This window comes from Chiloscyllium plagiosum, chromosome 9, assembly GCF_004010195.1.
Source record: "Chiloscyllium plagiosum isolate BGI_BamShark_2017 chromosome 9, ASM401019v2, whole genome shotgun sequence".
NCBI classification, from domain to species: domain Eukaryota; kingdom Metazoa; phylum Chordata; class Chondrichthyes; order Orectolobiformes; family Hemiscylliidae; genus Chiloscyllium; species Chiloscyllium plagiosum.
In genome coordinates this window covers 57278862-57290933 of record NC_057718.1, presented here as the reverse complement: position 1 = coordinate 57290933, position 12072 = coordinate 57278862, and the positions used below count along the sequence as shown (strand labels likewise).

Here is a 12072-nt window from a genome sequence, read left to right as displayed (position 1 = left end):
CTGTACAAATTCAGAAAAGGTTCACTGCCCTCATTTCTGGGGTGATGCGTTTATCTTATGAGAAAAGATTGAGTAAGTTTAGGTCTATACCCATTGAAGAGTAGAAGAATGAAAAGTGATTTTGAACTAATAGATCCAGAGGGAACTTGTTAGGGTATCTCCTTTTTTCATGGAAGAGACTCAAATGAGGGTGCATATTTGAAGTGTGAGATCTCCCATAGGGACACATGAGGTTTTTTTCTGAGGGAGTTTAGCATGTGAAATTCTCTTCCTCAGAAGGTTGTGGAAACTGGGCCATTAAATTATTCAAGGCTGAGTTAAATTTTTAATACACGAGTGAGTTGAGAGTTATGGTGTGCAGTCAAAAAGGTGGATCCCTAATCATAACCAAATAAAATGATCTTTTTGAATGGCAGAGCAGTTTCAAAGGGACACTTACTATTTTGCTAGTTACTTGCTGAGGTTTGATCTTTGATTGGTGAGCCCCTCAAGTTTGCTCCTCATTTCTGCAGGTGTTTGCCTTCAGTTTTCTAGAAAGAAACTAGGTGATTTAATGCTTTTTTTTAAACTGGAGTGAGATTTTGGGCCTCCAAAATGATCACCAGCATTATGGTGCACAAATAATTTTAGAGCTTCATAGGGAGTGGTATTATTCATTATTTTCCATTGTACTTTTCATTCTTTAGACCAGCAATTTACTTAATTCCAAAATTACTTGTAAATGAGGAGCTGAAGCCCTGAAGTATTGCAGTTTTTGGTTAACTACAAAGATCAAAGAATAGATCATAGCTGCCTTGATCTTCTGGTAGTTTGCATGTAAGCCATCTACTAAGCCATTTCAGCACTCACATGAAGTATTCCTGTGTTGTATTCTTTTTGTCTTTCAGCCAGGAACAATTAGTTGATATCAATTAATTATTTCTCTTCAGTTTTTTTGCATTGTGTTCGCCTCAGAGTTTAGAGATTTTTCAGCAACTGACAGGGTAATTTGTTTGACATGATGCTTGGGTCCATACATGAATCAGGTTGCAGTATCTGCATTTGGTTGGGCTTTGCCAGTAAGTTGCATCAGTTGTTTTCAATCAAAGTTATAATTTGTACATAAGTTTAACAAGTCGTATTAAAAGACCAAATTGCTAGACAATACTCAAAGGAAAGGTTAATTAAGCTTTGTGCACATTTTCAGTACATGGAAGCAGACTTAGACATTGAATCTGCACAACTTCTTAAAAATATTAAAAGTAGTTATCCCACGTGAAGTAGATTAGATTCAGCAATGGCCTATGAGATAATGCTAATTAAAAATACATAAAGTAGAGCAGGAAGAAATGGTCAGATACAAAAACAGAAATTGCTGGAAAAGCTCAACAGGTCTGGTTGCATCACCGTTGATAAATTGTGGAGCTGATAAAAGCACAGCAGGTCAAGCAACATCAGAGGTGCAGGAGTGTCTGGTCCTGGATTGGAGAGGGGGAAGGGGGCTGAGAAATGGCGGTGGGGGGGTTACTAGGGCTGCAGGAAAGATAGGTGGGATGGCAATAGATGGATGCTGGTAGGAGATGATTGTGATTGGTCAGTGGGAAGGGTAGCAGGACCGAGGAAATGACCATTGAGGTTGCAGTGGGAGAGAGAGACCCACTGAGATCTTTGCAGTGGGAGGGCAAAAACTTCTTCAAAGTGGGCATCCTTTGCAGAGGCTTCCCAGTAAGGTTTTCAGCAACTTGGAAGTAGCGAGGACTGCAGATTGTGGAAAGTCAGATTAGATAAAGGGTAGAGTTGGACAGCAGGTCAAGCAGCATTAGAGGAGCAGTAGAGTTGGCATTTCAGGTTGGGACCTTTCACCAGGGTTGTGAAGGGGGCTGAGAAATAAATACAGGTAGGGTGGAGAGATGGGGGGAAAGATAAGTGGGATGATGGGTGGATGCAGATTGTGATTTGTCAGTGGGAAGGGTGACAAGATGGATGCAATGACCAGGAGATTGCAGTGGGAGAGAGACTCTCTGAGATCTTTGCCTGGTAGCATCACTGGACTCGGTGTGAACACTGCTTTCTTATCACAGATACTGCTGTACCTGGTGAGTTTCACCAGCAGGTTTTGTTTCAGATCTCCAGCAACCACAGCTCATTATTTTGTTATAGAAGTGGTTAGGTGATTCCAAAAGTTTGTTTATTTTGAGAGGAAGGAAATACAATTTTGTCATCAGTAAGTGATCTTCAGGATGGAGTTGTATCATTGCGATGGAAGTTTGGGAAACTTAGTATCGTGAGTTTTGGTGAGATCAATAGATATGGCAGAGGACAAATTAGTTTATGCATTGTACATCTTTTTGCATTTAGCATGGATCTCTGCTCTTAGTTCGCACACAATTAATGGGGGCTCTATCTAACTGCTATACATCTAGCTGCTGGAACGCTACTCTTAAAGCTTTATTGCATCAATACTGGTCAGATCAGTTTTTTTGCCTCATCCTAACAGTGTGTTTTAGCAAGAAATGCCACGTTGCACTTTTGCATTACTTGTTTCTATTCCAGTCATTGTTGGGGCTTTTAAGCAAGATCACCAGTTTGCTAAATTATGAGCACTTCTGTGTGAGATTGTGCAAACTTTGTCACCCATTTCCCTTAACAATTGTTTTGAAGCATTAAATGTTTGTGTTCTTACTGAGTCAACTTTATTTCTCAAGTATATTTTGTACATTGTATACTTATGTTCGAACTGTCGCATTTGATGTGGTTGGTCTACAGACTTTTGAACATTTGGATGTATGCTATTACAAACTTTTGTTATGTCAAACCTTGTTAACATTTCTTCAAAAATAATCAATTATTTTCAACATTATTGTACTCAGTAATAGTTTTGTGCTTTGTGGTACAAATTTGTTCAATATTTATGCATTTTTGGCAGAGGTACTGGATGGCACTCGATTCTTTTGTGTGATTTCCTTAACATTTTAGCAGAGGTAATGGCAGCCTGGATGTGCCGTGCCAGTCCTGGATCATGTAGCCAATAAGCTCTGGGGCATATGTTCAAGGATGCTCATCACTGTGAAGATTATCTGTTTTTCTGTACATCGTGGTTTTACACTTGAAATTTGAGTTCAGAAGTTTAAAAAGTATTCCTACTGGTGTTCATTAATGGATTGATCAATAACTGCATCAAGAACTGTGAAGCACCTTGACAAATTTAAAACTAATGGGATATTGATTCTATTTTTGGATCCCTCTTTCTATAATGTGTATATATTAAATCCAGAAAAGCTCAGTGCTTAACAAATTTCTTGAAAAGCTGGATAGCATGTTTGTTAAGAACAGTGTATTAAAGTTAAAGTAGCAAATTAGGATAGTCTAACATTGATGTTGCACTGCTTGATTTATGTCAGTGAGTTGATGTGTTTTGCTGCAAAATGCATTACATTTTCTGCAGTAACATTCAGAAGAACAAATGGTGAAAGTGGAAGTGCTACTCATCTGTTCGAGGAGATCAGTTGATTAAGAAGTCCTGAAAAGCCTTTTGGCAAATGAGCAGAATTGAGTAACTGTTAACATCTGTCAATATGGAATTGAAAATCTGCCTTTCCTTTTAAAATTGTAAGCAATTAAAAATATTTTTACTTCAGGATCATTAGGTTATGCAGGTCCTTTGAGTTATATATTCTCTCCTGTCACTTCATCCAGGGTTTGGAACCATTTAGAGAATCTATATCTGGAGCTCTATCTATATGTATGGATTTCAGTAAGGTATTCAACCAAGTTCCTCATGGTAGACTGGTTAGTAAGGTCAGATCTCATGAAAAACGGGGAGATTAAGCAATCTGGATACTGAACTGCCTCGAAGATAGAAAACAGAAGGTGGTTGTGGAGGGTTGTCTTTCAGACTGGAGGCTTGTGATCAGTGGTGTGCCACAAGGATCGGTGCTGGGCCCACTGATTTTCATCATTTGTATAAATAATTTGGATGTGAACATAGGTATAGTTAGTAACTTTGCAGATGACACCAAAATTAGAGGTGCAGTGGACAGCAAAGAAGGTTACCTGAGTGCAGTGGGATCTTGATCAGATGTGCCACTGGGCAGAGGAGTGGCAGGTGGCATTTAACTTAGAACAATGTGAGGTGCTGTATTTTGGAAAGGCAAATCAGAGCAGGATTTATACACTGGGAAGGTCTTGGGGAGTGTTGCTGCACAAAGAAACCTTGGAGTGCATGTTCATAGTTGGTTGAAAGTGGAGTCTCAGGGAGATACGATAGTCAAGAAGGCATTCAGTATGCCTTCCTTTATTGGTCAGAGCATTGAGTAAAGGAGTTGGGAGGTCATGTTGCGGCTGTGTAGGACAATGGTTAGGCCACTTTTGGAATATTGTGTGGAATTCTGGTCACCCTTCTACTGGAAGGATGTTGTGAAACCTGAAAGGGTTCAGAAAAGATTTAAGGTTGTTACTAGGGTTGGAGGATTTGAGCTATGCAAAGAGGTTGAATAGGCTGGGCCTATTTCCCTGGAGTGTCATGGGCTGAGGGGTGACCTAGAGGTTTTATAAAATCATGAGCAGCATGGATAGGGTAAAGAGGGTGAGGTCCTTTTCCATGGGGTGGGGGAGTCCAGAACTAGAGGGTATAGGTTTAGGGTGAGAGGGATCTAAGGGGCAAATTTTTCACACAGAGGGTGATGCGTGTATGGAATGAGCTGCCAGAGGGAGTGGTGGAGGCTGATATAATTACAGCATTTAAAAGGCATCTGGATGGGTATATGAATAGGAAGGGTTTAAGAGGGATATGGACCAAATGCTGACAAATGAGACTAGATTAGGTTAGGATATCTGGTCGGCATGGACAAGTTGGACTGAAGCGTCTGTTTCCGTGCTGTACATCTGTATGACTTTATTCTTTTGTATAGTGGTAGTGAGAAGCTGTAGTTGAATTGTTCTTTTTTATTTGTCACATCTTTTCACTTCTAATAGTGGAAATGTTTGACCTTCCACTGTTGTCATGGGGGTGGAAATTATACATTAATGTGTTGCAAATGCTACAGCAGCTGTATCTTAGCTCTTGAATCATGTATGGCAATGTATAGTTGGGATGGTGCACTTTTTTTATTGGGGTGGGTATGTTGCTAACTTTGAAATGCTTCTTTGGTAAATTGTGTTATAAGAATAGTAATTTCTGTTGAATAGGTCACTTCGTATTTTCAGTTCATTTCTGCAATTAGTTTACTTCGTTGTAAGAATGCCCTATTTTTAACTGCTTGGTATGTAATTGTAATTTTCAATTAAATAGTGCATTTATCTTGCTACTTTACAGGGCATGGATGATGCACAGGTGCGAACTGCAGCTACAGACATATTCTCTTATCTAGTAGAATATAGTCCATCAATGGTACGTGAGTTTGTAATGCAGGAAGCTCAGCAGAGTGATGATGTAAGTATTTGTCCATTTGGAAATAAACTAATTCTGTTTCACAGTACAGCTGTAACTACACTAAACTGTTGACTTTCTTTTGGGGTGTTAAATGATTTATCATTTGTCTGTGTATGTTACCTTCACTGCACTTTTTATGTAAGTGAAAGTCACCCATGGTATTTTATGGGGTTAGGAATATCTGGTCAGAATGTCTTCCTGTTGTCCTATGTAGTGTTTTGTGCAGTCCTTGCATGGGATTTTGTACACTACGTTGGTCTCATTCGATGTAACGGCACGGTTCACTTCTATCGACAAAACCCTAGCCAGAGAAACAATAGCCAACCTACTGGACGTACAGAACAGACAACAAGACGGGGAACCTATCAACAAAGACTGCATACTCAAACTACTGGACCTGTGCCTCACAACACACTTCACATTCAACAACCAAATATATGAACAAATCAACGGCACACCCATCGGCTCACCCATCTCTGGACTCATAGCAGAAGCTGTAATGCAAAGATACAAACAGTCTTACTGCAAATTCAACCCAAACTCTGGGTCAGTTATGTAGATGACACTTTGTAATAATTAAAAACACAGAAATAGAAAACACACCTGATCATCAACGTCACACTCACAAGAATCAGATTCACTAGAGAGGAAGAAAAGGACAACCAACTCCCATTCCTGGACGTGATGGTACAGAGAACACCGAACGGATAATTCGCCACAAATGTATACAGGAAAGCCACACACACAGACCAAGTCCTGAACTACGAAAGCAACCACTCCAACACACACATAAGAAGTTGCATCAAGACACTGTTCAAAAGGGCCACAACACACTGCAGCACACCAGAACTGCAAAAAGAGGAAGAAGAACACCTCTACAATGTATTTGCCAAAAACAGATGCCCCTGCAATTTCATCAACAGATGCCTGAGGGAAAGACCACGGAATGAGGACATGCCACAACCCAAAGGACTAGCCACGTTACCATACATCAAGAACATTTCTAAACTGACAGCCAGACTACTACAACCACTAGGACTCATAACAGCACACAAACCAACAGCCACTCTCAGACAACATCTCACCAGGACAAAGGACCCGATACCCAGCATGAGCAAAACCAACATAGTGTACAAAATCCCATACAAGGACTGCACAAAACACTACATAGGACAAACAGGAAGACAGCTAATGATCCGTATCCAGGAACACCAACTAGCCACGAAACGACACGACCAGCTATCCTTAGTAGCCACACACGTAGATGACAAGCAACATGAGTTCAACTGGGACAACACTACTATTATAGGACAAGCCAAACAGAGAACAGCCAGGGAATTCCTAGAGGCATGGCACTCATCCACAGATTCTATCAACAAACACATCGACCTAGACCCAGTATACCGGCCACTGCAGCGGACAGCTGGAACTGACATCTGGAAGCGGCAGAGACAAAACACTATAAATGCCGGAGGAAACATCACAGAAGCGCTTCATAGGAGGCTCCCAAGCACTGAGGATGTCATCTAGACAGGGGACAAAACGTCAGCAACACAAATTCCCAGCTCGGTGAACAGAACTACAACAACGAGCATCCGAGCTACAAATCTTCTCACAAACTTTGAATACTTGTACATGATTCATTGGCATTGTGAAAAATATCTACTCTTAAATTATATTGTCAGGTGCAAGCTAAATTGGAGAAATGCTAGTTTTGACGGTATTAGGCAAGAACTTTCAAAAGCTGATTGGGGCAGATGTTCACAGGTAAAAGGACAGCTGGAAAATGGGAAACCTTCAGAAATGAGATAACGAGAGTGCAGAGACAGTATATTGCTGTTAGGGTGAAAGGAAAGGCCATTAGGTATAGACAATGATGGATGACTAAAGAAATTGAGGGTTGGGTTAAGAAAAAGAAAGAAGCATATGTCAGGTATAGACAGGATAGATCAAGTGAATCCTCAGAGTATAAAGGCAGTAGGAGTATACTTAAGAGGGAAATCAGGAGGGCAAAAAGGGGACATGAGTTAGCTTTGGCAAATAGAGTTAAGGAGAATCCAAAGGATTTTTACAAATACGTTAAGGACAAAAGGGTAACTAGGGAGAGAATAGGGCCTCTCAAAGATCAGCAAGGCGACCTTTGTGTGGAGCCGCAGGCAATGGCAGACATATCAAACAAATATTTTGCATCAGTTTACTGTGGAAAAGGACATGGAAGATATAGAATGTAGGGAAATAGATGGTGACAGAAAAATATCCATATTTCAGAGGAGGAAGTGCTGGATATCTTGAAACACATAAAGATGAATAAATCCCCAGGATCTGATCAGGTGAATCTTAGAACTCTGTGAGAAGGGATTGCTGGGCCCCTTGCTGAGATATTTGTATCATCGATAGTCACCGATGAGTTGCCAGAAGACTGGAGGTTGGCTAATGTGCCACTATTTAAGAAAGGTGGTAAGGACAAGCCGGGGAACTACAGAACAGTGAGCCTGACATCGGTGGTGGGCAAGTTGTTGGAGGGAATCCTGATGGAGAGAAAGTACATGTATTTCGAAAGGCAAGGACTGATTAGGGATAGTCAACATGGCCTTGTGCATGGGAGGTCATGTCTCACAAACTTGATTGAGTTTTTTGAAGAAGTAACAAAGAGCCAGAGCGGTAGATGTGATCTATACAGACTTCGTAAGGCGTTCAACAAGGTTCCCCATGGGACACTGATTAGCAAAGTTAGATCACATGGAATACAGGGAGAACTGTAGGGTGGCACGGTGGCTCAATGGTTAGCACTGCTGCCTGACTGCGCCAGGGACCATGGTTCAATTCCCATCTCAAGAAACTGTCTGTGTGGAGTTTGTACATTCTCCCCGTGTCTGCGTGGGTTTCTCCGGGTGCTCCGGTTTCCTACCACAGTCCAAAGACGTGCAGGTTGGGTGAATTGGCCATGCTCTGTGTTAGGTGCATTAGTCAGGGGTAAATGGCTTTGGGTGGGATGCGCTTCGGACGGTCGGTGTGGACTTGTTCGACTGTTTCCACACTGTAGGGAATCTAAGCTAAACTAAAAACTAGCCATTTGGATACAGAACTAGCTCAAAGGTAGAAGACAGAGGGTGGTGGTGGAGGGCTGTTTTTCAGGCTGGAAGCCTGTGACCATTGGAATTCCACAAGGATCGGTCCTGGGTCCACTACTTTCCGTCATTTTATATAAATGACTTGGATGTGAGCACAAGAGGTACAGTTAGTAAGTTTGCAGATGACACCAAAATTGGAAGTGTAGTGGACAGCAAAGAAGGTTACCTGGGATTACAACGGGATCTTGATCAGATGACCCAATGGGCTGAGGAGTGCCAGATGGCGTTTAATTTAGGTAAATGTGAGGTGCTGCATATTGCAAAGCAAATCTTAGCAGGACTTGTACACTTAATGATAAGGTCCTAGGGAGTGTTGCTGAACAAAGAGGCCTTGAAATGCAGGTTCATAGCTCCTTGAAAGTAGAGTCACAGGTAGATAGGATAGTGAAGAAGGTGTTTAGTATGCATTCCTTTATTGGTCAGAGTATTGACTACAGGAGTTGTGGGGGCTGTACAGGTCATTGGTTAGACCACTTTTGGAATATTGTATGCAATTCTGGTCTCTTTCCTATCAGAAGAATGTTGTGAAATTTGAAAGGGTTCAGAAAAGATTTCCAAAGATGTTGTCAGGGTTGGAGGAATTGAACTACAGGGAGAAGTTGAATAGGCTAGGGCTGTTTTGCCTGGAGCGTCCGTGATTATGGGGTGACCTTATCGAGGTTTATAAAATCATGAGGTGCGTGGCTAGAGTAAATAGGCAAGGTCTTTTCCCTGGGGTGGGGGAGTCCAGAACTAGAGGGTATAGGTTTAGGGTGAGGAGGAAAGATATAAAAGTGACGTAAGAGGCAACTTTCTCATGCAGAGAGTGATGCGTGTGTGGAGTGGGCTGCCAGAGGATGTGGTGGAGGCTAGTACAATTTCAGCATTTAAAAGGCATCTGGGAATATGAATAGGAAGGGTTTGGAGGAATATGGGCTGGGTGCTGGTAGGTGGGACTAGATTGGGTTGGAATATCTAGTCGGCATAGGCGAGTTGGACCAAAAGGTCGTCTTCCGTGCTGTACGTCTCTATGACGCGATGACTATAAGTGCTTCTGTTAACAAACAAGTGGTAATATTTGGATGTGTTCACACTTCTGTTCATAAGATTTTGCTATCTAGTTTGTGCATTCATGTCTTAGTGTTTGTCATGTGTCAAATGCTGGGCAGAAACTGCATTGAAGAGTTCCTAGCCTTTTGAAAACTTTCCAGAAGTTAAACTGTTTGTGTGGAAAATTGGTCTGAGACTTCAATATCATTGCAAAAATTTAGAAGACAGAAGCCCAAGCTCTTTTTATAAAATGAGGCTGAATGTTGGTGGTTTACTTTGTGATGTGATAATTGCATCTGATTTTTTCAGCCTTTTGTTGCATTTTGTTTTTTAAAAAAAAGTAAAACCATAGCCCCATTGAACCATTGGACTGCTTTCTGTTTAGAGATTGATGACTGGTGGTGGTTTAACCTGATGATCACCATGCCTTGTGCAAGGGGAACAGGTTGAGAAGGAGAATCATTGATGGTAACCTCTGTCAATGTGGGAATAGAACCCATGCTGTTGTTGTTTTGTGCCACAAATCATGCTGTCCAGCCAGCTGAGCTAACTACATTATCTGTGACTAGTGGTTCTTCAGTTTTTCATGCTTCTGTATTGATATGACTGTAACTTCAAATCACAAAATGTCTCTGTACTAAAGGTTTGCTGACTTTTATGTTCTTATACAGTTATTTTGGTACATGCAGAAGTAACCAGCATATCTGTTGATGATATCAGATTCTCTTAAATTATGTCATTGACCAAATGTCGAATTGTGCTGCATTTTAAATGTAACTCTGTTGCTTTTTAAATGTAGTTGTATACATGCTTCAGAAGTATTTTCGATGTAGCTTGGTCACATTAAGACCAGTCTCAAAAGTAATACTTAGATTTATAAAGTGTGTTTCATGACTACTGGACTTCTCAAAGCCCTTTATGATCAATAAAATACCTTTTGAAGCATAGTCACTATTGTAAAGCAACTTGAACCAAGCAGACTTTCTCAAACAAATGTCATAATTACCAGTCCACTGTTTTGTGAAAGGGGTATTACCAAGCCACAGAATAACTAACCTATTCATCACAGTAATGTCAGGATCTTGTAGTTACTTGAAAGGACATTTTCAGACCTCTATTTAACTTCTCATTGAAAAGGCATCATATCTCATAGTATATTACTCCTTCAGTAATGTATTGCAGTCATTGAATGAAAAAATGCTACAGTGCAGCCGGAGACCATTCAGCCCATCAAGTCACTGACCTTTTGAGGAGCACTGCCCCCCCCCCTCCCCACTCCAACCAAATATCTCCAAATCCCCACAATTTAGCCTTGCCAATCCACCTGAAGTATCAGCTTTGATTTTCATGTTTTGTCAGCGTGCTACCAATTGAGATATAGCTGACAGATCTGAAATTGGATTCCACTTCCTCGTCATATCATGTTGAAATGTTAACTTGATCAGAAAGAGTTCTGATTCCATTCCCTAAAATTCATAATTTAGAGACAATAACAACTGACAAAATAGACATTAATGTTTTACTCTGAAATTCTGTTTATTCAAATGAATGTGTATCATTTGCAATGGAATTTATATTTGAACTTCTGAGATTCAACAAAAGAGCCACATTTCATTTAACTTTTTGCGAGCCCATTTGCAAAAACGTTTCCAAGCCACCCTGGAAGCTGACCAGAGTAATTTACATTTTCATAAACTATTGTCTTCAATCAGGCAAAGTAAGTTTCAATGATGCATTGAATTTACAATGCAGAAGGTGGCCACCAGCCAAATGGATTTATGCCAGTACTTAAGCCACAAACCTCATAACTACTACATCTAACCCTGTCAGCTCTTTCTTCCTTATGTACTTATCTAGTGTCCCTTTAAATGTCTCAAAGGATTTGATTATCAAATCTAGACATTTGAGAATAATAAAGAAAACAGGATGCTGGATTACTTTATCAAATCATTTTGACTTCAATACCCAGAAAGCTTGGATATAATGCAATGCTGTAACCAAATCATACCTGAAGTAGTGTATATGTGTTCACGATCACAATGATTAAGCTCTAAGGAGACTGCCTGTTCGTGACAGAGGAATCAACTGAGAGATATCCTGAGATTGAGCAGTGAACCCAAAGTACATACGATTTGTAATGGAATAGAAAGAATAGCTCTTGAATAATAATTTTCTGTGCTTAGGGAGTATTTCAAAAGGGCATAGATTTAAAAATTGTGAAAGTGAGGCTTAGGATAAAGTGATAAATTTAAAAATTACAAAACACCAGGATAGTCCAACAGGTTTAATCGAAAGCACAAGCTTTTGAAGCGCTGCTCCTTCATCAGGTTAGTGGGCCAAGATCATTTTAAGAATTGGATGAATATGATTAAAAATGGTTGGTATTTTGGAAGGATGTGATCAAATGAGAAATGTTTCCCGTGTGATTTCAATTAGGGCTTTATTTTGATACTAGCTATCACTTTATGGCAGCTATTTTATTGAATTTAATACTGACCGTTT

The 12072-nt window shown here is 40.4% G+C and overlaps 1 protein-coding gene across 2 annotated transcripts in view; it reads left to right on the top strand.

Annotated features, from left to right (window-relative positions):
• Nucleotides 1–12072, top strand: part of LOC122552882 (serine/threonine-protein phosphatase 4 regulatory subunit 3B) — a 55897-nt gene that overhangs the window by 22064 nt on the left and 21761 nt on the right. For both annotated transcript variants that reach the window (XM_043696023.1, XM_043696022.1), the window contains exon 7: nt 5294–5410. In XM_043696023.1, the coding sequence (XP_043551958.1) occupies nt 5294–5410 (117 nt within the window). The remainder of the gene's footprint in view (nt 1–5293; nt 5411–12072) is intronic.